Raw genomic sequence first — 26253 nt, 5'->3', positions numbered from 1 at the left:
TGGCATGTGGCTGCAGGACCCGTCAGTTATACGATAGCTCTAACCAAACTGACCTTTACAACTTGGGAATGAATGGTAGCCTGGTCGGCACTGGTCACATCGTGCCCCCTCCACTGCAAGTCTGCACAGGCAGCTTCCTGTAGGCCTGCATACTTTAGGGAGTACGCCAGCAGCATTGCAATCACATCCTAAACAATAAAAGGAAATGGCCTTTATAAATTGAATAAACCATAAATTATTTCCTATGACTCTGACAGGAAGTTAACTAGAACATCAACAATAAAAGGTATTCAACGCTAAGCTGTGCCCATTCTACTAAAAGATAAATCTATCATTATGAAGCTGGAAGAACAGGGAGGAATAACATGCCGGTCCAATAATTCTTCCTCTACTCTACTGTTACTGACTTGTCTTCCAAATACATGTTGGGTGTTGGACTAAAGAATTCTCTCTGCATATTACAGCTGTAGTAACGATGAAGGTACCAAATTTACCTGCTACATTTTTAAAATTATTTAGAACTTCCTTAATTGAGATGAGCTTGATGCTCATTTGAGCATTAGCATATTCGAATGTACTCGTTACTCGAGTGAGCACCACGCGGTGCTCGAGAAAATTTCGCCCTCTCCTCCCCATATGTTTTCATTGGAGCCGCGGCTGCTTCCGGTGGCTCCATTGAAGACAATGGTCTGCCGGAACCCCTGCATTGTTTTTCATGGAAGGGCTTTACATATAAGCCCTTCCTTGAAAAACAATAATTTTAGTGTAAAAAACCCCAAAAAACCTACCCTCCGCCGCTGCCGTGTCCCCCGCGGGAATGAATCACAGGCGAGAGCTGCCTGTGATTGGCTGAGTGCCTCAGCCAATCACAATCAGCTCTTTCAGCAGGCGGGGATTTAAAATCCCAACCTGCTGATAGATCAGCACTACAGAGCCGGGGACAGCAGGAGAAGACGCGGCTGAGCCCCAGCAGCTGAAGGCAGGTGAGTATCTATTTTTTTTAAATTTTTTATACTATTTTTTTAGAGAAGGGCTTATATTTAAAGCTCTTCTCTGAAATCCAATTACCGGATGCCGGCAGCAGGATCCTCTACAGCAGCTGTCATGTGTGACAGCTGCGGTAGGGAATTGAAGAATTCCTCTGCTGCATCTGGCACAGATGTGGCAGATTTAGCAGCAGGGAATTCTTTTTACTAGCGGGGATAAAGGAAACATCTGCCGCACACGGCAGATATGTTCTTCATCCCTGCGGGGAACACGACAGCGGAGGAGGGTAAGTTGTTTTTTTTTTACACTAAATTTATTGTTTTTTAGGAAGGGCTTATATGTAAAGCCCTTCCCTGAAAAACAATTCAGGGGTGCCGGCAGACCATTATTTTCAATGGAGCCGCCGGCAGCAGCTGCGGCTCCATTGAAATCAATGCAGAACATGAGGCACTTTGAAAAATGCTCTAGTCTCCCATTGACTTCAATGGGGTTCGTTACTCCAAACGAGCTCTTGAGCATTACAAAAAGCTCGGCTTGAGTAACGAGCATCCGAGCATTTTGGTGCTCGCTCATCTCTATTCCTTAATTATCTTATTTCATTTTCTGTAGTAAAGAAAAGTTTGGAGTTACTTTATTTAAGTATAAAACCAATATTTCAGTGAAATCCGGATGGTGTTTCATGCCCAGAAAAGGCCACAGTGCAGGATCATAAAAAGGAAGTTCTATAACCTTTGGACAATGTAACAGTGTATGAGGATACCTTGTTGTTATCGGCATTCACACCGTGTGCCTCTGTACTCCCTCTATGCTGATAACCTAGTTTAAGCCATTTAATCCTGTCCAATTGCCCTAGCACATACATGCTGTTCACCAGTTCGGACCTTCACATGGATTCATGCATGAGCATGAAAAATTGCTACTGCTTCCAATAGTTTGAATAGTATGCATGCAAGTGCAAGGCGAGTTTTTGAAAGATGCCATAGGAAATGATGAGCGATTCTTTGCGAAGATTCGCCCAAAAGTAGGACATGCAGAGATTTGTCTGTAAGAGAAAAATCATTCAAGCGAATAAATGCATTGCGATCAATGTGTTATTTTAAAGGTAAGTTCCGTCCATATTGCAATCGGACGGAACTTGTGTGTGAAAATCGTCTGTGTGAATCCAAGTTGAGTTGCCAATTATTTCTCATGGTATCTACAAGAAAATTGCATCACACTCACAATAAAATTTTTACCACGGAAACTATTGGAAGCACTTACGATTCTTTCACGCATGTGAAAAGCGCGCATGAAAATTGCAAGTACAAAGGTGCGATGCGTTGTTTAACCAAAAACGCATTGCGCTCACATCCAAAATCGCAAGTTTAAAGGGGTTGTCCCGCGCCGAAAGGTTTTTTTTTTTTTTGCATAGGCCCCCCATTCAGCGCAGGACAAACTCAAGGGATGTGTTGAAATTTAAAAAAAAATTTTACTTACCCGAATCCCCTCTCTGCAACTTCTTCCTTCTTTTCCTCCAAGATGGCCGCCGGGATCTTCACCCACGATGCACCGCGGGTCTTCTCCCATGGTGCACCGTGGGCTCTGTGCGGTCCATTGCCGATTCCAGCCTCCGGATTGGCTGGAATCGGCACATGTGACGGGGCGGAGCTACACGCTGACGCTTAGAAGTGGGCGGAGACAGAACGCCGCTCGTGCCCGGGCCGACCAGAAGGGAGAAGACCCTTCTGCGCAAGCGCGTCTAATCGGGCGATTAGACGCTGAAATTAGACGGAGCCATGGAGACGGGGACGCCAGCAACGGAGCAGGTAAGTGAATAACTTCTGTATGGCTCATATTTAATGCACGATGTATATTACAAAGTGCATTAATATGGCCATACAGAAGTGCTTAACCCCACTTGCTTTCGTGAGACAACCCCTTTAAGAGTGTGATATCGGTCCAAGTTATCACACGTGCTTGTGTGAATCAAGCCAAAAAGTAAAAAAAAAATAGATATACATGCAAGATATCAAAAGACATCAAGAATATACAATTAGTATATCAGCTAGATACAGAAAAGCAAAACAATACTATGCTTAACATCTATAATACGTGACCAGCAATCAGGGGGGAGCTCTCTCTTTCCCCCTCCCCACCGCAACCCCCCCCCCCCCCCCCGCTCACCTCCGGAACCCCCCGAATCTTTTTGCCCGATTAGGCAAGTAATTGCTCTAAACGAACACATTCGCTCATCTCTATTTCTTAAGTGTTCAACGTAACTGCCAATACATGAATACCAGGTTAGCCCATAGTTCACAAGACTACCTGCAAACAGGTGTGTGTACACTGCACAAGGAATGTAAGCCTGTGCTAGGTGCAAGATAAGGAGCTCTTCAAGCTATGAGTATCTGCTGAATACCTCTGAGAATCTGCTAAGGATTATAGGTATAGAGGCTAAAATACTCTTTTCATACACACTCCAGCATACGCACTCTGGCATACACACACTCCGGCATACGCACACCCTGGCATACACACACTCAGGCATACACACACTCAGGCATACACACCCCGCCATACACGCCCCGGAATACACACACCCTTGCATACACACCCCGGCATACACACCCCGCCATACACACCCGGGCATACACACTCAGACATACACACCCCTGCATACACACTCCGGCATACACACTCCGGCATACACGCTCCGGCATACACGCCCCGGCATACACGCCCCGGCATACACGCTCCGGCATACACACTCCGGCATACACACTCCGGCATACACGCGCCGGCATACACACACCCTGGCATACACACACCCTGGCATACACACACTCTGGCATACACACCCCGGCATACGCACTCTGGAATACACACACCCCGGCATACACATGCCCTGGCATTCGCACTCCCCATTTCATGTTTATACTCCTCACCACAATGTAGGAGCAGCTATTATAGGATATACAGACTGGAGGTAAACCTGCTGGAGTGACTCTTTCTTTTATCAGCGGTAATATGCTTTACACTGATGCCATGTTGTTGCGTCTGCTGCATATCTTTAAACTTACTTTGACAGAAGGGATAATGGAAATATCCAGGAGCGCACGTATCACAGGCTATTCCATGGTATCCCACATGGCAGGGACATTGTCCTGTCAGCGTGTCACAATTATTACTTATTGCTCCAACTCCTCTACAATTGCAACCTGTCGGAAAGAACAAAATACACTACTGTTACTCACTAAAATCACAGATTGTTGTAGTACGTCCCATTATCACTAGGCATTCCAAAGGATCATGTAGGTTTCTCAAATGACACCCCAAAAGAGAGTTATTACACCTGTCAGATTACTTATTCCTAAGGTAGTCATGTAGTATTGAAACTGCATTAATGATGGGCATTCAATTATATCAGTTTGCGTCATTTTTAGATCAGCTTTGGGCAGATTTACAGTCCCCAATTATGTAGGTGTATGACTAACATTTTTTACCTCTAGCTGAACTGATACAAACTAATGTTATTGCATTCTCTTCTGACAAAAAAGTGAAGTCAAATGTTAGTAAATAAAACCCCTAAACACAAAGTATTTCAATATGTTTGATATACTGCCCCCTATACTGATTTGTCAATCTTCAAGAACAGCATTCCATTATCTGGCAGGATATTATTTCCTTGTGAGGAGACATATGAGATGGGTAGAAAGGTCAGAAATATTACATTTAATATTTTTGCTTCTTTACAAACTTTTCTAAATACAAGTCTAACAAAAAACATTGAGTGGGGAAACATTGGGAGGCTACATTCACACGGGCGAGCACAATATCGGCCCAGGAAACTCGCATTACTTCTGTGAAATTGGGATTCTCGCGTGGAAGGATCGTGAGTGGGAAACATCACATTGCACATCGCAAGGCATGCGAGCGCCATGCAGCGTCTTTTAAAGTCCCGTTGAAAACAATGGGCAAGGCGGGAACGCCCAAAGATCCCTAGTGTGCATGGATGTCATTTCACTAAACAAGAATATCACTCGTGTGAATAAGCCCTAGTGTAGGTTCTTAGGTAAGACAAGTTTGCTCTCATTGCTGCCATCATGGCAGGCGCCATGCGTAACATATTCAGGCTAAACAGTTAAAGAATATCTTCAGTTATTATGCTTTCCAAAGAAAGCGGCAGGTTGTGATCCTTTCCCATATATCTTCTAAGCCTTGACTGCTCCGATTATATCTCAGGCTTTCTTCTTTACAGGGATTTACCAGCCTTTATACGCCCCACACACTTACATCACTAGTGGTCTCATCTGTACTTCTGTATGGCTTCTACTGAGATAATAGGAGTCGCATACAAGTGCTTATGGGTTAAACCTGATAGTGGTGGCAGCGGGCCATGGCGAGGGGGAATTGAGGATAGGAGCTCCTTGCAAACAAACAGAGCTGAGGTTTCTTTTTTTCCTACTGAGCACCAAAGGCTTAAGAAGTATTCTGGATGAGAAGGTACGATCAGGGCCAGGCTTACTGAGAATGTAGATGTTGGCAACAATAAAAATAGAGTTTTTAAGATCAAATAATTATTGCATTCTGTGCCAAGATAATAATGTCATATAAAGCCCACATAATACCACCAAATACACTCACTGTAAAAAAAATCAAGCACCTAGTAGGAATTGTGAAAATCGAATAAAACTTTCTCTGTGTGATTGAAAAGTTGATATTAGTAAGTGATTACAATATCAGAGCAAGAGGATCATTTATTGTGGAAAACCAACCCATTGAAGGGAGGCTCTAGTACCCTGTTGTACCGCCTCTAGCTTGGATGCATGATGTGGTACAGGCAGGCATGGAGGCTCTAGTAACCTGTTGTACCGCCTCTAGCTTGGATACATGATGTGGTACAGGCAGGCATGGAGGCTCTAGTACCCTGTTGTACCGCCTCTAGCTTGGATGCATGATGTTGTACAGGCAGGCAAGGAGGCTCTAGTACTCCGCTGTACCGTCTCTGGTTTGGATGCAAGATGTGATACGGGTGGGCATGGAGGCTCTAGTACCCCCGTTGGGCTGCCTCTGGCTTGCAGGCGTGCATGGTGGCATACAGGTTCCTTACGGTATCCTGCAACATATCAGTCCACTACGTTTCAGTCCAGTTTAGTCGTTCACATTATTGGTGAGTGGGTGCCAGAGGCAGCACACATAGTGGGCACCGTGAAACCAAATGTCCTTCAGCTAAGTGCCTGGAAAAGGTACAGACAGACGAAGGGGCCATCTCTCAAACTCTGCTGTTTAGGCAAAATCTCTTTGATTGCGTAGTAGAGGCATCTTAAATTTGGTATTTCCCAGATTGCACCCTGGGTATACTTTAACACTACTGTAGTATATTTTTGCAATGTGTGATAAATGTAACTGAAATTGACAGTTTTGGCAGTAGTGTGCTTAGTACATCAACCCTGCCATACCACAACCGTGCTATAAGCCTCTTCAATTAAGAGCTTTATTCAGATGAGGGCAGTTCTCATCCGTGTGCACTAACAACTCACAGACAGCACAATGACCCATTACAGTTATTAGGTCAATAGGGGGGAAATGGAATACCTCCACAGTGCCACCTATTGGAAGGCAGCATTCCTTCAAGCCAAAGTTAGACTCTTTATACAAGCCTAGTAACAATGACTGGGAATCAAAAAGCAAAGCCAGACTTCATGTACAGTCAGCTATTTCAGGGTATTTGCCCTTCATCAGTGTGCAGTAGGAGTCTGGCTTTGCTAGTGAGAGGCCTGGGACGGGATCTACTTGGACATGCATTTGTTTTACCTTATGTTTCACTTTCTGTGCGCAAGAAAAACAGATGACATGTGGGAGAAAACACTGGGAAAGAGTAGAGGGAAAAGAGAGAGGGCCCTTCACACTGGACGGAATTAGTCCGCGCGGACATCCCTGTGTCACAATGTTATCCCTATGGGGCTTGAATTCCTCACCTGTTAAAATCTGCATGTCTTTACTTCAAAACTGCAAAATTCAACTCCGCAACGTAAAAGCACCACAAAATTGCAATATCGGCGCGAGAAAACGCAGCGATATCGCACAGAACACAGTGTCAATATTGCTGTGATTTTCTTGTGGCGATATCGCTGTTGTCCGTGTGAAAGAGGCCTGCGGATCGTCTTGCAGAATCGTTGTTGTGGATTTCTAACACACAGGAGATATAATTCCACAATTAAGGTCTGCGGAAGAAAAACACAAGAAATTCCGCAAGACATTCTGCAGAAGCACTCCGAAGTTAAAAATGCAACAAAATCAGCATCTGCGCTGCGTCCTGTGTGAAGGTTCTCAGCGGGGCTGCGGCTACAGAGATGCTTCCTGGAATAGTTACACTGATAATGGTGATATCTTACCTTTTATATTTCCAGCAGTCGGTTTCACAGGACTTGATGTAGTAGGAGGAGGATAAATCGGAATTCCTACAAGGATAATACAAAAATGAACACGTATTTCAATTCCCACACTGAGGAGAAAAGTCCTAAGTGAAAAAAAGCAACATATACAGTCACACAAAAAGTTGCATTTTGCTGTTTTCACTTATTTCTCTGCTATTTCACGCACTGCAGAAAAATGGAAATGGTCAATCTGCATTGTTATACTATAAACACCTACTAAGGGTTTAAACAGTGTTGGTGCATGTTTTTGCGCATGTAAAACGAGGCAAAGCGAAGCCATTGATTTCAATGGATTTGTTCTCATGAGTGTGTTTCTCATGCGCAGAAAAGATAGGACCTGCCCTATCTTTCTGCATATTACAGAGAGAGCTGCTATAGAAGTTTATGGAAGCTTAAAGTCAGGGAGGGAGGGGAGGAGACTGCGGACAACGCAGGGAACTGAAGACAGCTGCTATTATAAGGCTTTAAATAGCCATTCTATTCCACAGAAAGGGAGTAACGCACGTGTAAACTGGCGAGTGCAAAAAATACTGTACTATTCGCTGACACGAGCGTAGCAGCCTATTTATTGCCATCTCCAAACATTGTTCATGCGCAAATACACAGTGTCGCGGCGAGCGCATTTGCGCATACGTTCATCTGTCAAAGCCTCTAGGGCCCTTTTACACGGAATGATTAGGGTTCCTTCACACGGATGTATTTGTGCAAGCAATACCCAAAGTGTAGAACCTATTGATGTCAATTAGAGATGAGCGAGCGTACTCGGATAAGCACTACTCGCTCGAGTAATTGGCTTTATCCGAGTATCGCTGTGCTCGGGTCTGAAGATTCGGGTGCCGGCACGGAGCGGGAGCTGCAGGGGAGAGCGGGGAGGAATGGAGATAAGATCTTTCTCTCCTTCTCTCCCGCCCGCTCTCCCCTGCTCCCTGCTGCGGCTCACCTGTCAGCCGCAGCGGCACCCAAATCTTTAGACCCGAGCTCAGCGATACTCGGATAAAGCAAATTACTCGAGCGAGTAGTGCTTATCCGAGTACGCTCGCTTATCTCTAATGTCAATGGATCTGCTCAGATCTCGCTTTTTTGCTAGCCTGTTTAGCGCACGCAGAAATGTAACATAACACGAAATGTCAATTTCAATAGAACATGCTCTATTTTGTGCGCATTTACGCATCAAGTGACCCCATAGCAGTTTATAGGGGGTGCGCAAAGGCGCATGCAATACGCAATGGGTTGCGCTAAATACAGCGCAAAACCGCACAGAAAACAAGACATCTGGAACTCATTAGGCTCAAAAAAGAAACCCTGCCCTGCATGCTCAAAAAGTACATTAAAATGCGCTGATACGCGCGCAATTTATAGCACAAATACGTTGCACTGAAGCATTTGCAAATGTGCATATGGTGGTGTAAAGCTGCCCTTATATGCCAATTTTTACATTTTGGGTGAAACTCCTCTTTAAGGACTCATGCACACAGTAGATCGCTGCGCATAAAGCCTGTATAGTTACCTCGTGAACAGGCTATATCGCAAGTGCCTATATACCTGTGTGAAGCGCCCTTAGGGCTTCTTCAGATGAGCGTATGTGCAAACATGCTGGCCTCAGCACAACGTATTTGTGCTGTGAAAGAGGCTGGTTTGTACTTTTTTGCGTAAGCAAGGCGTGTGACACCCCCACCTCTCCCCCGCACTAATTTAAAAGGCTATTTAGGCCTTTTTAGGTAATAAGGTCCAGTTTTTCATTGAATTGCACACATTTGCGCACCTCCCATAGACTTCTGTGGGACCTTTGTTGCGCAAATACACGGAAAGATAGAGCAGGTCCAAAAAAATTGTTCATGTGAGAGTACCTCTGACATCAATGGGTTGTATGTTCTGCGTGTTGTGCACGTATATTTAACACGCATGATTAAAGTCGTCTGACAAAGCCCTTATGTGGTAAACGGTGTTTCAACTCTTTCTCTAGCTTTCATATTGACATATAAAAAAAAATGACTACAAAGTAAACCAAGATAAGCAGTATCAGTCTTACTATCCCAATATATCGTTTACTTCTTAAATGTACCCAAAGAGTGATTCATGCAGTTTCATGTTTCCTTTCAGCCTTATTCCTCCCTGATACCAAACACTGTGTCACCTTTAACAATATTTACATCGACTTCTGGTTTCGCTTAGCTCCTGAGCAGCAGTCACAAGGAACGTGCCCAAATTGGAGCCACAGGCTAAAGAAAGGCAGCTTCCTTAGTACATAGATCACTACAATTAATATTACATTAAGGGATCCTGCGCACTGGTGAGAGCGATAGCGGGCTGTAATTTACGTTCCGATATCACTCTCGCAAACCTTCAGAAACCCCCTAGATGCAAGCCGTTTTCACAAGGACACTGCCTCGCATCACTGCTGGGGTTCCCTTCATCTCCACTGTGCTGCAGCAGGAGATTGTGTGTTCTCCCATTGCTTTCAATTGGCAGGAGCAGCGCTGGCCCCATTGAAAGCAATGGGAGAAGCTAGCGATCCCCTGCTGTGGCTGTGACAGCTGCAGCAGGGAAATTCTTGGATGTGAAACCCCTGGATGCTGTCACATCCAGGGGCTTAATCTTATTCTCAATGGGGCTGGCAGCAGCAGCGCCGGCCCCATTGAAAGCAATGGGAGATGATCGTGGTCCCCTGCTGCAGTTGTGACAGCTGCAGCAGAGGATGCCTTCAGCCCCCCAGGGATGTGAGGCTGTCACATCCAGGGGTTTAATCTTGTTCTCAATGGGGCGGGCGTCAGCAGTACCGCCCCATTGAAAACATAGGGAGATCATCGCGATCTCCAGCCACTGCTGTGACAGCTGCAGCAGGGAATTCCTTCACCCCCGCGGGTTGAGTCTAGTGCAACGACTTCTGAGAGTTTTCAACAGTTTTGCGGTCTTACAAGTCCATTAAAAGGTTTTGCTGTGTTAATTGAGTTTCTTGAACCACTACTGCCACATTATCCTTGAAGGTTGTTTGTGAACAAAAGCAATTTACCAAAATGTTGTTGTCTTCTAAGCAGGTTTCAGTGATTTTCTAAACCTAAGGCCTCCTGTCCACGGGTGATTCTTCATTGCATCATCCGCGGCGATAATCCGCACGCGGGTAACGCATGAAACGCTTTTCATAGGATAACTATGGAAAGCACAGCCCGATGTACACGAGCAGAAATCCGCCACGATTTTCCGCTCATGTATAAAAATCGTGCATCGCTCTGACTTTAAGTGTTCTCTCGCGGGCGTAAATCCGCTTGCATTGAAACGCAACGCCTGTGGACAGGCGGCCTTATGCGCCATTGCCCACGCTTCTGCGCAGCGCAGTGAAAGAGGTTTGATTAGGTAGATAAGCAAGCATAGCACTGTACTTTTTGAGCATGCAGTGCCAGTTCATAGGCGCGTGCGACATGCTCCTTCCGTGATTTAAAAGGTTATTTAGCCTAATGAGGTCCAGATGTGTTCTGTTTTTCACGGAATTGTGTAGTGCATTGCACATTTGCATGCATATTGAGTGCCGATTCATGGGGGCAAGATTTCTATGGGGCCCTTGGTGAACAAATATGCAGGAAAATAGATTAGGTCCTTTTTTTTCCGTACGTGCGAAACACATTCCTGGGTGCGAGGCTATTGCCATCAATGGCATCTATTCTCTAAAATAATAGATGATCGTATTTGCGGGTGTTTTTGTGTGCATAAAATATATGTTCACAATGCGCAGAGGATAGAACCCTTTGATGTCAATAGGTTGGCATTAAGGAACATGTTTGCATGTGCATATCACGCACGCAGGAAAAAAAAGGACCTGCTCTATTTTCCTGCGTATTCACACACAAAGACCCCATAGAAGTTTATGGGAGGTGCACAAAAACCTAGGTAACTAATGTCATCTGAAGCCGCCCTCAGAGCGGTGCGCAGACAATAGAGACCATCGACATTAAAGGGTCTACCCCATGAACATGTTTCACATGTGCATTTCATGCTGAAAAAATAGGACATGCTATGTTTCTCTGCTCATGTGCACACCAAGGGCGACATAGAAGAGTTCTCAGATTGTTTGCAACACCCAAGTGGAGTTTTTCAGTACATTCTTCTAATGCCGCGGCACTTAACAAGTGGTATGGAATGACAGAATGGTCCCCTCCCAAGAAGTACAACTTCACAGCCATCATCAATGTTCAGATACTTCCTTCTTGTCTCATTAGTGACTCTCTACAAGTGTTTGCCTTTTGTACAGACACAAGGCGCTTTGTATTTAATACATTGCTTTCTGTGGGAAAAAGACCTTTTGTAAACATGACTTGTTCCTTCACATCAACCAGACTGAAGTGTTTTACTACACAGATTGGCATGGCTTTGTCATACACTGATTGCAAAAAGCACAAACACCTGCAGAACTAGAACGCATGTACATAGCTACATTAAGGAGATTTGTTGAACAGGCACAAAAAATGTGTTTCACTGCCTGCTATGGGTGCACACTGTATCGTTATGTACCTACAGCATCATTTCTACAGTTGTACACGGATCTATGAATGGATGCCTTGTACGACTATAAACCTCCTGCAGCTCTGCTGAATGATAAATGGCTAGTCTACGTTTATACCCCCTTTTAGTTAACTTATTTTATGCCAAAAATTGCACCAAAATTTGGCACCATTTTTGGTGCACAATGTCTCATTTAGTCCATACCCTCTTTTCACAAAGCCATGCCAGTTTGTCATTAAAAGTGCCCAAAAGTGTCTAGAAACACATGATAAATGATAATTTTCTAGTGCTGTTTGTGCCGTATTTCCAATAGTAAATCTTCTTCCATGTTTTTACAAGTGACTGCAACACTATATAAGAACTTTGCTAATTGTTTAAAGATACATATTGACTACTGCTTTTTAGCCCCCGCCTTAAAGGGGGTTTCTGACACTTGGAAAAAAATTGGCTGAAGGCTTAGAAAGGCGCAAAATTACAAACTAAAGTAAACCCACTGGGCAGATGTCTCCTGGGTCCATCGTAGTCACTCCAGTTCCCGCTGCTCTGGAGCCAGGAAGTTGCTGTACAGACACAGTGCTGAATGAAGCCCGTGATTGGCTGAGCAGTCAGGTGCACACAGCAGGTGAATGCTGCAGCAACTTCCAGGTTCCAAAGTAATGGCTACCAGAGCAGCTGTTATGGACCTAAGGGCTTATTCCGACGTGCGTATATCGAACGGGTTTTCACGCCCGGCCGATATACACTGTCCCACTCTGCAAGGCGAGGAGGTGAGCTGAGCCGGGAACAGTGCACTGAGCTCCTGCCCCCCGCCACTGCTTTTGCAATGGGAGGACCGGTATGGGGATGAAGCTAAGTTCTCCCCCACCCATTGCAAATAGTGGTGAGGGGCGGAGAGAGGGTGGAGAGGCCGCGGGAGCTCAGTGCACTGCTCCCGGCCCGCCTCCTCCCCCGGCAGAGAGGGACAGCGTATATCGGCCAGGGTTGAAAACCCGGCTGATATACGCACATCGGGATAAGCCCTAAGGACTCTTTCTGTTACCGTGCCGGGCGGCGCGGGGTCCTGCGGTCAGCGCGTGCCGTCCCAGCCTCGGCTCCGGCGTCCGGGAGCGGTTACCGTGCAGTGTGGCGCGGGGTCCCGCGGTCAGCGCGCGCCGCCCCGGCTTCAGCGTCCTGGAGCTCTGACGTCAGGCACTCCTCTCTTGTACCGTGAGTGGGGGAGTTGGCTCCTCCCACTCCCCACCCCTGGGCGGAGTTTTGTAGTCATAAGGCTGGCAGTGACCTGAGCTCACTGCCAGTTATTGGTTCTGTCAGCTACTAGTCAGTCCTGTCTGCAGTTTCCTCTGTCAGCACCCTAGTTGCTCGTCAGCCTCCTTTTCCAGCTTGCCTGGAGCTTAGTATTTTCTGTTTGGTCACTCCATCTGCCTTTCCTTGTTGGCACTCTGTCCCCCGTTAGTTAGTTCCATCTTGTGTAGTCGCCAGGTCCCTAGCCAGAGTACGGACCGCCGTCCAGTTGTCCGCCTGGGGTTAGCCAGGGTCGAGGCAAGTAGGCAGGGACAGTGGGGTGTGGTAAGTTCAGGGCACCCCACCCGGCGCCCGGGGGTCAGAGTGCCGTAACACTTTCCCACGAGTGCATATATGGCGACAGCGTTTTTATGTTTTCACGCCTACTCTGTATAAGCACCTGAATGGGCTTTTTTTCCGCGATCACTGCCAGTGTTTTCTCGTCCATTCACATGACCATGAGCGTAGTTTTTAGCGAAAAAATATGCCGCACCCCAGAAAACCCTCGCTATGCCAAAATCCTCGGGATGCCTTTCAGTGCCTATATAGAGGCACCTGTAAGCTTTTCGCAGCGTTGGACACTGCAAAAATGCTTCCCCCTCCCTCCTCTTTCCCTGCTCCCATAGGAGTCTATAGGACCTGCCGGCATATATTGTCCCAAACATAGTTCCAGAACTATGTTTTGGCTGAGTGTACATGCACGGACACGTATTTGTTCTATTTTTTCGCGCTGCCGGCGTATTTACGCGCGATATATTTACCCATGTGAACGGCTGCATTGGAAACCAATGCTTCACATGGGTACCATATATGCGCCCAAGCGTGAAAACGCGGTGTATATGTGCTCATGGGAATAAAGCCTTAAGGATACCTGATGGATGAATATGGTTTGTGCACCTTCACGCTTTCATTCTGGTAGATTTAGTGTTTACATGCATGTTTTTGCGCTTCAACTGATACTTTGCATTGTACTAAATGTTCATGACTTACTCAGACAGATTGGGTACCCGTAGTAGCCTTCTGCACATCTCTCACAGCTGTATCCACTAAAGTTGGGCTTGCAGTAACACCTTCCTGACCCTTCTTCACATCCGTCTGTATGTTGAGGGCTACAGCTGCAAGCTGGAGAATATTAATAAATAATTATTAATGAGGACATATTATCATTGCCATGTTACTAGATAAATATCATGTGAATGTCACGGCTATAGCAGGTTTAAAACAAGATGTCTACATGGAGAAGGAGGCAAGGAAGTCACATACTATTATCATGTAACAATAAATGTGGAAGCTAAAAGCATACTGAATCCTCAGCCGAGAAGACAGAAAAGTTACGATAATGATTCAACTGTTGAGATGGTAACTCAATGTAAAGTAATACATGGAAAGTGATGATGGATAAAAGCTTCCACAACACTATATGTAATTCATGCCTGGTTCCTATAATGTAAATATTACATGAAGGAATAACCATGAAAGACCTCAGCTCTCCTCTCCTAACTCTATGAACTACTAGTATAACTTATTATAAGCTGAACCATTACTAAACTCTATTGACGTCTTAAGCAATGCAGGTAGGTACTTCTCCTGCACTTACTCCTATCTGTTTTATTACTAGGATACTACTAAAGAAATCACAGTCTTTGACAAATCTTGACACGTTTTCTGCCTTTTATGTGTTACCATCAATTTCAAGCATAAGGTAAATAGCCCCATGGGAATGTATTCACGGAATATGTTACAAAAGTACAAAGAGGTGTAAGGGAATTTTATTTCCCTGCATTGTCTTACTCCATTACTAAAATGATCCCTGATACACAACATCATACCAACATCTTCTACTCATAGACAAATGCGAAAGAATTTCATAGATGCAAGGACAGGGCAAGAGAAGTGAAAACTTACGTATGCAGCCGTGTGGAGCTTCTTTTGGGACCCCATAAGGCCTGAAATATCCTACAGCACACTTCTCACAATTGATACCTGCTGTGTTATGCTACAAGCAAGGAAAGGAACATTAAGTATTTCCCATGTAATATCAGTTTTAATTAGGCTATACAATAAAGCTTGCCTTGTTTAGTCAATTCTTGTTCTGTAAAAAAGGCTACATTTTAATCAGTGTTTCAAATACAACATCATTGTACAACTCTACAACTCTCAGCCGCATCGATGGGTTTCTTATGTGACCCATTAGCAGCTGTGGGCATTGCTAGAGTCTTAAAAGAACAGGGGCACCAACCTCCAGACATACCCACCCCTAATTATGTTTTTTTTATAATATTGGGTTTAGATACAGCGGCTCAGCTCTAGTATACCTGTATACAATGCAATGAGTGTTAACAATGTAGGTAGAGGTGTGTGGATGTGCATCATCGTGTAACAACACAACACCCTTGGACAGGAATTCTCTGCGTTTTATTTGAATTTTAGGCTTCAACTCCTCAGTGAGCATCTCACAGTAACAAACACTGTTGATTGTTGAACCTTTTCCCTGATAATGTTCCAATACTGGCTCTTGAGAATCCCAGCGTCCAGCTCCTTCTTCATGGCTGACACTTTTACGACACCTGCATCTCATCGCGGGAGGGGGGGGGCGTACGGGACCCCCAAACATTGTTCAGGGGATTTTAATGTCACTGTCACAATTGTCAGTGATATTTAAAGAGTTAACATCTCCGATGAGCCGCACGGCTTTTCAGAGCTGTTGCCGCCGGGTGATGGCTGTAAGAAATAGCAGGAAGCCACGATGTATGGAAGCCTTTACACATTTCCTGCAGCTGCAGGCCATTAAAAGGTGTATCGGCGGTCGTTAAGGGGTTAACAGACGTCTGTTTGAGAGCAGCCTAACCGATGTAACACGTTCAAACCTGCACAGTAGCGACTGGGGATACAACGACCTACAACAGAAACCGTTGATATTGTAGTATGGCCAACAGAAGTTTTAATATAGATGGAGTGCGAATAATTTCTGACTCACCTTCCTATATTACAGACTAATATCACGTACGGTGCTGCTGGGTTTTGTGAATGTTTAAGTGAGAACAAGCTAAATCATGCTAATCCTTTGTAAGTCTCCTATCCATCATCAGAAATGGTACAGTAAATACCATAGTCACATTGCCTAAGTAGCTACAGTACTTCAGAGAGTTCAGCTTTCTCAACTCCTGACTCACTCGCTGGGCAAGAGACTACATGACACGGACAGGGGAATCACGTCAGGATCTACTGGCAGCTAGGAGACATTGCACACAACTTCAGTACATTGCTGATTCTTAGAAATACTTGGCTTGGTCCGTAACAGGCAAGACAATCTAATTAGTGCACATAAAGTAATCCTAGCTTTAAGGAAACAACGAACAACCACACAATCTTGTCAGTTACACACAACATGAAAGTCTGGTGAAGAGCGGACATATCAAAGCTACTGCTAAAGTGGAATGCTACATATATACGGGACAACTGTCTTCTAAATGACCGCACGAGCGGGTGACGTCACCGCTACTTGTTAGCGTTCGTGCAGAGCGTTTAGACAGGCAGATCACCGCTGAGTATCGCTGACTTCTTACTGACTTTTCGCTCAGCGCTTCACATTCTGCGAGCGGGGACTGTTTACACACAGCGAGAAGTCAGCGGTGATTTTTTATAGTAGTATGTGTCAAATTTTCAGTAACAGAAATCTAATGTGATATTCTCACATGTACTTGTGAAAATCCCTGCGACTAGAATGTGAGAACTGTGACTTCCCCCATTGCCACTACCAAACAATGAAAATATGCATTGGCAATACATATTTTGCCCCACCTTGATCAGGACTACAGTTAGGGCCCTTTTACACTGGACAACTGCTTCAGTGCCGGCGATAAACGCTCCGGTGAACGATGATCACTAAGTAAATGGAGGCGGAGCAGACAGGAGACCATTCACAGTGAACAGGCAGTCGTCTCAGCGATAATCGCTCCGGTGAACGATAATCACTAAGTAAATGGGGGCGAAGCAGACAAGAGACCATTCACAGTGAACAGGCAGTCGTCTCAGCGATAATCGCTCCGGTGAACGATGATCACTAAGTAAATGGAGGCGGAGCAGACAGGAGACCATTCACAGTGAACAGGCAGTCATTCACAGATGAATGACTGCCTGTTTACAAAGGCTGATAGTTGTTTGAGTTTTATGCCTTCAGAAACTTAAAGGGGTTGTCTCGCGGCAGCAAGTGGGGTCATACACTTCTGTATGGCCATATTAATGCACTTTGTAATATACATCGTGTATTAAATATGAGCCATACAGAAGTTATTCACTTACCTGTTCCGTTGCTAGCGTCCCCGTCGCCAGAATGCCGTCTAACTTCAGTGTCTAATCGCTCGATTAGACGCGCTTGCGCAGATGGGTCTTTTCCCTTCGGCTTGGTCCGGCAGCAGCGGCGCTAATTAGCTGCACTCAGATCCTTTGTTCTCCACAGCGAAAACAATGCTATCAGCACTTGTATTTTGGTTATCTTACTAAGAACACTAAGACTAGTCATAGTACTGTCACATAGAGGAAATCTAACTCATGCTTGAGGAACAGGCATTATTGATCACTGACCAGTAGAGCTGATGTGATAGTGTTCTGGAAAGCACATATACATACATGTAGAGGTCATGGTTCCCTATATACATTGTATGAATAAGTACCTGGCAGTTTATGCAGACTCCTCCACCACTGTATTGTCCATGAATGTCAAGACTTGCTTGTCGATTGTCAACATCGCTATCATAATAGCAATCAGATGCATGTCCATGACAATTGCAACCTATGGAGAGGTAACAGGATATTCATTCATGATCAGAAGAGTCATTTGCAATAGAATTTTTCTTTAAATATCAGTAAAAATGGGCTCAGAGAGGATTTCCCACTAATGACATTTACCTACTATTCATAGGATAGGGGATATATTTCTGATCACTGGGGGTATGACTGCTGGGACCCCCAACATCTGATCATCCTGAGTTAACCATGTGAATTGAGCAGTGGTGCATATGTGGAACCACCGCTCTTTTCATTACTATGGGACAGCGCACATCGATCTCCCTATGTCCCATAGAAGTGAATGGAGTGGTGGTTAAGCAGTGGCACCACTGCTTCATTCACATGGGGAACCCAGTGTGCACAATGGTCAGGATCACTGGGGTCCTGATTGTTATATACTTTTAGCACCAGATTCATGGTGAGCATTCCTCCCGTTGTTTACATTATTATATGTTTTAATTGATTGTAATCATGGTAATTTTAATGTTTGGCTATATAGATATCCGCTCTCTAACCACTGTCACAACAATCACTGGGACCACAGTGTTGCCGCAGCACAGGAACCCAGCGGCTGTAGGTATAGTTCACTTAGAGGGGTAAGTATAGTTCACTTTCTTATTTTAAAACAGAAAGTGCCTATTGAAGCAGGATTGTCCAGTAGCTTGTCAACCCCTTTAATATTTGCATTTGTTTTTCAATTATAGAAAGCTGAAGCCCACTCTAAAACCTTACAAAGTGCTTGATGTAGCAAATTGGGTGCAAATTGGTCCAGTCGCTCAGCCTTTGCGTTTGTGTTCTAATTCTTTGCAAATATGTCGAGAATGGTTGATCCCAGAGAGCTGAAATCTGTTCCAAAGCCTCCCAAAAAGTCTGATGTTACATATGTGGCCACATTGGTGTAGATTGGTCCAGTTGTCTGGCCATTGATTTATATTCCGATCTTTTGTAAGAACGGTAGGTCCTACAGTGCTGAAACATGGACTAAAACCTTCTGAAGTGCCTGATTTACCTATGTGTCAAATTTGGTGCAGATTGGTCTAGTCATTTGTCCATTGTGTATGTATTCCAATTTTTGATCTTTGCGAATATGGCGAGAATGGTAAGCGCTAGAGAGCTGAAACCCAGTCTAAAACCTTACGAAACGCCTGATTTACATATGTGGCAAATTTGGTGAAGAGTAGTCCATTGGTTTGGCCATTGTGCTACTATTCCACTGTTTTGCAATTCAGACAAGAACGGTAGGTCCTAGAGAGCGGCAACCCGATCTAAAACCTTTGGACGCACCTGATTTGCCTATGTGTTAAATTTGGTGCAGACTGGTCCAGTCATTTGGCTGTGTATAAAGAAGGACAACAGAAGTTCATGGCTTCAGTAGGACCCTCAGCATAATAAAGTGAGATATACTCGGTTCAGTTTGTGTACTTATATGGAATGGAATTTAGATGCAACATGTGATAACTGTGCTCAAGCATGTTCACAGCTTCCACGGCCCAGAAAGGTTTTTCTGTTCCTGAAGTTAAGCAATGACAGAACAACTACTTTGTTTAACTCATCAAGTTATGCAGTAGTTCGCATTTCAGTATTTAATGTTTTTATATATACAGGTACAATTTCCTGGCTTTGCATGGGTCTGTTTCGTTAACAGTCGGTTTACTGTTTGTTGTTTGTGAGTGTAGAGAAAACTTTGCTAGCTACTAATATGAAGCCATTGAAGGTGTTGTCGGGTTCCTGGACAGCCCTGGATTAAAATAATAAAGTGAACTACTGCAGTAAATGAGAGCCCTTTAAGCTTGCAGTAGGATTTGAAGGATGCTTGTCCACAATAATGCATCGCAGCGAGGAGTTTCGGCTCTGAGATTTAGTATACAGAATAGGATTGCTGTAGCATGAAAAAGCAGGGCTGATTTTCCTATTGAGTCTGACAGTTTCTCTCTCACATGATGAGACTATTCTTACTGAATCTTCAGACTTTCATGTCTGATGCACATGCTAGCCAACATTGATGTTTTCCATGAGGCGGCCAACCTGTTCCCCCTGTCCTGGGCTTCGGTTTGTCTCTGTTAAGAACAATTATGCAGATAGTGTTGGTTCTCTGACCAACTTACATTATGTATACATTCTCGATGCACTTTTTGCGCTACAGGACATGTTCCTTTGTGCACTGCAGACAAACATGCCCCGATTTAAATGGCTATTTAGTCTAAGTTCCAGCGGAATTGACAGCGTATTGCGCGCACATTTGCATTCTCCATTAATTTCAAATGTGCGCAAAAGTAGAGCAAGCTGCGTTTTGTTTTGCACATGCGAAATCCCTGTTCCAAATACAGAAATGCGTACAAACCCATTGACATCAATGGGTTCTACTTTGTGTGTAAACTTCACATGCCCGTGTGAAGCCGCTTTAAGGCTGAAGAAGGGATTATTACTTAGACTCCACAACAGGGCTGTTAAACTCATTTTCACAGAGGATCACATCAGCAATATGGTTGCCTTCATAGGGCCGTTTAGAAGAGTTCATTCACACAGGCGTATTTGTGCTCCGTTTTAAGTGTGCTTTACAGTCAGCTTAAATACCATTGATTTGCATTGGTTATTCAGACACGCATTTTTCCTGCATGTATTTTACACCCGTTAAAAAATGCTTAGCATGTCCTATTTTGGTTCATATTACAGACCGAAATGGCCCATTAAAGTCAAAGGGATCACGTGAATATGCATGATAGATGAGTATTCACTACGTATTCAAACTATGTATTTACACTATAATGGTCTGTCTTCCCTTCTGCTTCTTTAGCACCAAGCTTCCCACCTTGGAGGGTAATTAGGGTGCCCAGGTAGGGCTGGCAGAGCTGTACCACCACCTGTGAGTTGTTGAATAGAGCATTGTGGAGGTGCACTGGAGCTCAGAATCCTAAATGGCACCCACTACCTCTGCTGGCAATGCCCCCTCTGCCACCTTGGAGGGTAGTTAGGGTGCCCAGTTAGGGCTGGCAGAGCTGTACCACCACCTGTGAATAGAGCATTGTGGAGGTGCGCTGGAGCTCAGAATCCTAAATGGCACCCACTACCTCTGCTGGCAATGCCCCCTCTGCCAAGCACTGGCTGCCCCCTTTAGGGAAAGTGGAGAGCCGGTCCTTTTGCATCTGGACCTCGTTGTGGGTAGCATAAAATGATGTGGCGGGCGGGATTCGGCCCGCTGGCCTTGAGTTTGACACATGTGCTCTACAACATACACTAACCCAAAGCTGCAAAACAATATCCACCAATGCTCCCGGACTTAATTATTATAATGAATTCAATACAAGTCCTCTAGTGTATTGCGTGCACATTTGTTCATCCCCATTGATTGTTATTGGGACACTGACTAGACTATAAGTGAGGATGATCTCTTCTTCTCAAAAGAAGGTACAATCACAAAGTTCTCAAAATCATATTGAAAGAGACACAATAAATACAGTTAACTCGTTAGTATATGTTGGTCTCACACTTGAGGTACAGTAATCTATTCCCCTTACTGCTCAGCTCATGTTCATGACTATATTACTAGTGATAGTATTTTGGAAGCACTCACGTTCACATTGATTGGCAGTGTCAATACTGGCAGGACGCCAAGGCTTCTGATTATAACCTGGGCAGCAGTGGTCACATATTTCGCCACACGTGTTGTGCTGGCAGTTACATTGATACCTTAATGAGGAAAGCAAGTCAATATCTGAACAACATGCTGATTTAACGCTCCAGTAATTGCCAAAATAGAAAATCTCTACTTTCATTTTATAGAGTTTAATTATTATAAATATATACACAGATAGATAGATAGATAGATAAAATATATATATATAGAGAGAGAGTTAATTAGTATCATCACACTCGTAGTCCAAACCATTAAAGCATTGCATTATCTATTCTGTACTGTGAAGTTCAGTAAAAATAAAATACACTGCCAGAGTTGCATTTTTCTGAGCACCTTGTTGCCTTTCCCCAAACCAGAAAAAAGCATGTGTCAGTGTCTTGGGTGTCATACTGAGGCACTGACACCGAACATCAGAAGAAGATTAAAGAAGAAAATAAAGTAATTAGAGATATGTAACCAATAATGAATAGAAGACCATAATATGCACCGATGCTTATCACATACATGTGGCTGCCACTATGTGGGCTTGTATCATCAGGGTTATGTTCCTGCATGGCAGATATGAACTTGAAATTTTAGTGACTACAAATCCATTTCAGGCCTCAATCACACGGGTTAGCAGCGTTTATCCGCTCAAAAAGAGCGCTGCCCGCTATTCCGTGCTGCGGCTGTGACAGTTGCAGCAGGGGATTCCTTGGATGTGAAACCCCTGGATGCTGTCAGATCAAGGGGTTTCACCTGTGGCCAATGGGGCTGGCGCCAGCTGCGGCGGCCCCGTTGACATACAGAGAACATCGCGATCCTCTGCTACAGCTGTGACAGCTGTGCCAGAGGATTTCTTCATCTCTGCAGTGAGTCCCATTGTCACTGGACACTGTGACAGCACTGTGACAGTGTCTAGTGAAAATGGGACTCCCCTCAGAGATGAAGAAATCCTCTGCCACAGCTGTCACAGCCGTAGCAGAGGATCGCGATGTTCTCCTATTGAATTCAATAGAGCTTGCAATACAGCTGGCTCCATTGAAAGCAATGGGCTGCCGGCAAGCGGTGATTTTCGGGGTAGGGCTTCAAATATAAGCCCTTCCCTGAAAATCAATCCAAAAATGTGTAAAAAAATTTTTAAAAATGTATACTCACCTCTCTGCAGCTGCCGAGGCTCAGCCGCGTCCAGCCGACTCTTCTCCTGCACTGCTTTGAGTAGTATTCAGCAGGCGGGGATTTAAAATCCCTGCCTGCTGAAAGTGCTGCCTCTGATTGGCTGAGCACTTTGACCAATCAGAGGCAGTTCTCAGCTATTAAATGACAGCTGAGAGCTGCCTCTGATTGGTCCCTGCGCTCAGCCAATGAATTCATGAATGGGTGAGTGCTGCCTCTGATTGGCTGAGCGTAGGGACCAAGGCCATTTTTTTAAACTATCAACTCAGTGTATTCATAGTTCAGACAAATATATATGTACAAACATAAATCTCCAACATTTTTAGAGCAATAAATTAGACCAGGCTAAATTAGGTTATCAAATGTTACTTACAGGTTCTGATTGCCAAAGCTCCGTACACTGCACACATTAGCATGACCATGGCATACACAGCGACCCCCAATGCTTATATCCTTGATACTATAGTAGTACTGGGAAAATAAAATATATATTTAACTATTGTTTGAAAATATGTAGCAAAAAAACAACAATAAAAAACAAGAACTGCTAAGTCTCTGTTCAGATTTCCATTTAGGGTTTCCTGTTATGGTTTCTTTCCTATATGGCGGAAAAAAACGATGCGGCGCGCTGTAGTAATTTTTCCTTTGAAATGATGGAAACCACTGTGAGGCCGCCTGCACACGGGCGGAAATCCCGCGGTGGGATTTCCCGCGGGATTTCCGCCACTGAAAGTTTGCATAGGAGTGCATTACAATACGCACTCCTATGCAGACGGCCGCGGTTTGGCCGCGCGAAATCTCGCGCGGCAAACAGACCGCGACATGTCCTATTTTTGTGCGGGGCACGCACTCACCCGGCCGCCGGCTCCTGTCTGCGCATGTGCCGGCTGCGCGGCAGCCGGCACATGAAAGAGCTGGGGCCGCCAGGCGCGGGAGAGTACGCGCTCGTCCCTGCAGGCTCTCGGGTCGGGTCCCACGGCGAGAATTCTCGCTGCCGGATCCGACCCGCTCGTCTGCAGGCGGCCTGACGGAGCTCCTTCTAGTCAATTGGCCCCGTGAGGTGCCGCTGGTTTCCATCATGCGGGCGTGCGTTTTTTTCACTCTTCTGTTCCACAGGTATTTTACACAGTGAACCCAGCGTAACATGTAATACTTCTGTGATAGTGTATATTATTGTTGTGTTATCTTGTGTGATGATGTACATCAATGACATCGCCCATAGCAAACCAATGAGTACTGATTTTTACGATACTAGGGACCTTTAAAACGGGTAGAATTGTTCTGCAGCTTACAGCACAGTAGGAGATTTCATCAAATAATGCAGATTTTGTAGCATTTTTGACTGCAGAATGTGTTCTGTGTAACAATTTGCAGAATTTATAGCAGTTTTTTCCTGTAGAATTAAATTGTGGAATTACATCTGTATGTTAGAAATCCACAACCGCAGTTACACAAGATGTTGTTAATTCCGCAGTGATAACCTTTTGCGCTGCAAAAAAAAGACGCACAGATTTCAAAGGATGCGGATTTCAAGCCCCATAATAAAACATAAGACTGCTGAATTGTCCACCTAGACAAATTCTGTCCTTTGTAAAAAGTCCTTTACTTGCATTCATCCCATTTGCACCCAGCCAATGCATACAGCAGTTGGTTCCACTTAAGGCCGCTTTAACGTGAGCGTATTTTAGCTCCGTATTTCATCTGTGTTTTGTGGACCATAATACAAAACAAATATAATTCTATGTATCCATTCACGTGGAAATATTTTTCGAAGCCGTTTTTAAAAAACTCAGCATTATCTGTTTTTTTCCATTTTTAACTCCATATTATTTTCTATTGAGCAAATACAGATCAGTATTTGTCCAGTAGAAAATAAAATATAGAGAGGCAAATACAGATCAAAAACCGAATGAAATATGGTTGGAATGTCATAAAAGTGCCGTAAAGCACAAAATTCTAGCACAATCTAATACACCAATGACATGACTATAAGCACACCCGACTCTATAGGTGCAGGTGGGGAAACTTCTTCAGGTCCCTTATCACCTTCCACACATTTAATGAGCCAGCAACAGAAAGCAGCTGTCGGTTAGTGAGAAAGAAAGTTGTATATCGACTAAAATGAACCTTCCAATTTTCTATTAAAAATGGTATTTTCCGAGCACTGATCTGAATGTTTTCGGTTTGCTGGACTGCTGACTGCCGGCTTCATCCAAAACTAACATTCTATTACTCTACAGTTTACAACCCCTGTTATAGGCCTCTAATCAAGAATTGTTTTGGAAAAAATGAGCTGAAATCTCACATCCCTGCGTTGTAAAATGCTGAATGCGGGTTACCAGCAGTGAGACAGCACAATCCCTTCTAGAAGGGGGTAAAAAATATACAATTCTTAAAACTCAATGAACACACTGGACGATTCGGTCAGAATAGGAAACAAGATTTACAAACTGCCCAATGTGACAAGGTTTCAAAACTCTACAGGACAGGGCTTATAAACACACAACCAGAAAAACTCAAGGGAAAGACTGACTTATGAGAAACTGACCATAATATGGTATCTTGAAAACGACAAAAATTATTGACACACTAATTAATTATTACTGTATGTTATTTTTACATACAGTGAAACCTCTCCGAAAGCCTCTATCTAGACCAGAAATACCGTGAGAGCTCTTCACATTCATCATATACAATGCATACCATCGCCCTCAGAAGACCATAATTCAATTTTGGGTGGTCATCTTAGAGGTTTTACTGCACTTGACGTCACCTATATATATATATATGTGGCTTCCCTAATTCAGGCAGCGGTTGTATCTAATGGCGATGAGTATGTCTTTGCTTTAAAAACTTTATCTGTAATCTGTGTATCTGAGTACATGGGATTGTGACATAAAGAATTACGGTAAATATATGTAGACGTACTCACCCTCCGTGTTACAGTTGGATCTTTTTCAGCTTTAGATATTAAATGGCCCAGAAGAGTGTTTGTTCTGAGGAAACGCAGCCGTATATTTGTAGCCTTTGTAAAGTCTCTTAGCACAGGAGAATCCATGAAATGCTTTGCACCAGGCCGCCCGCTCACCAATCTCACTACCACCTGAAACGTGTAAGAACGCAATAAGGTTCAACTTCAAGAGCTTCTCAAGTTTTAAAAAAATCTATTTTTAAGAACCCTAATAGAATATTCCAAGGTAATGGAGGTTCACCCCCTGTTGTAGCCCCAAATGTATTAGACGCAGAGGCTACAAACAGCGTTTCTTGCTCTGGAGGCCCCGGATTGTCTAGGCATTACATAAATGCCCACTGGTTTCAATGGGCACTGTGTCATGTTTCTGGCGCTGTCTGGTTCTGCCACAGATTATAACTAGAGATGAGCGAGCGTACTCGGAAAAGCACTACTCGCTCGAGTAATTTGCTTTATCCGAGTATCGCTGTGCTCGTCCCTGAAGATTCGGGTGCCGGCACGGAGCGGGGAGCTGCAGGGGAAAGCGG

General features: G+C 44.3%; 1 protein-coding gene across 1 annotated transcript in view; it reads right to left on the bottom strand.

Moving 5' to 3' along the window:
* Positions 1–26253, bottom strand: part of LAMA3 (laminin subunit alpha 3) — a 205905-nt gene that overhangs the window by 139882 nt on the left and 39770 nt on the right. The window contains exons 5-13 of the mRNA XM_066578034.1: positions 25688–25858; positions 23129–23226; positions 21538–21653; positions 17852–17970; positions 15084–15174; positions 14169–14300; positions 7362–7427; positions 4047–4184; positions 54–188 (exon numbers count right to left, since the gene is read on the bottom strand). Of these exons, the coding sequence (XP_066434131.1) occupies positions 54–188; positions 4047–4184; positions 7362–7427; positions 14169–14300; positions 15084–15174; positions 17852–17970; positions 21538–21653; positions 23129–23226; positions 25688–25858 (1066 nt within the window). The remainder of the gene's footprint in view (positions 1–53; positions 189–4046; positions 4185–7361; positions 7428–14168; positions 14301–15083; positions 15175–17851; positions 17971–21537; positions 21654–23128; positions 23227–25687; positions 25859–26253) is intronic.

The sequence above is a fragment of the Eleutherodactylus coqui genome, chromosome 9 (assembly GCF_035609145.1).
Source record: "Eleutherodactylus coqui strain aEleCoq1 chromosome 9, aEleCoq1.hap1, whole genome shotgun sequence".
Lineage (NCBI taxonomy): Eukaryota > Metazoa > Chordata > Amphibia > Anura > Eleutherodactylidae > Eleutherodactylus > Eleutherodactylus coqui.
The sequence above is the reverse complement of the archived record's forward strand: the minus strand, read 5'-3'. Positions and strand labels throughout refer to the sequence as shown.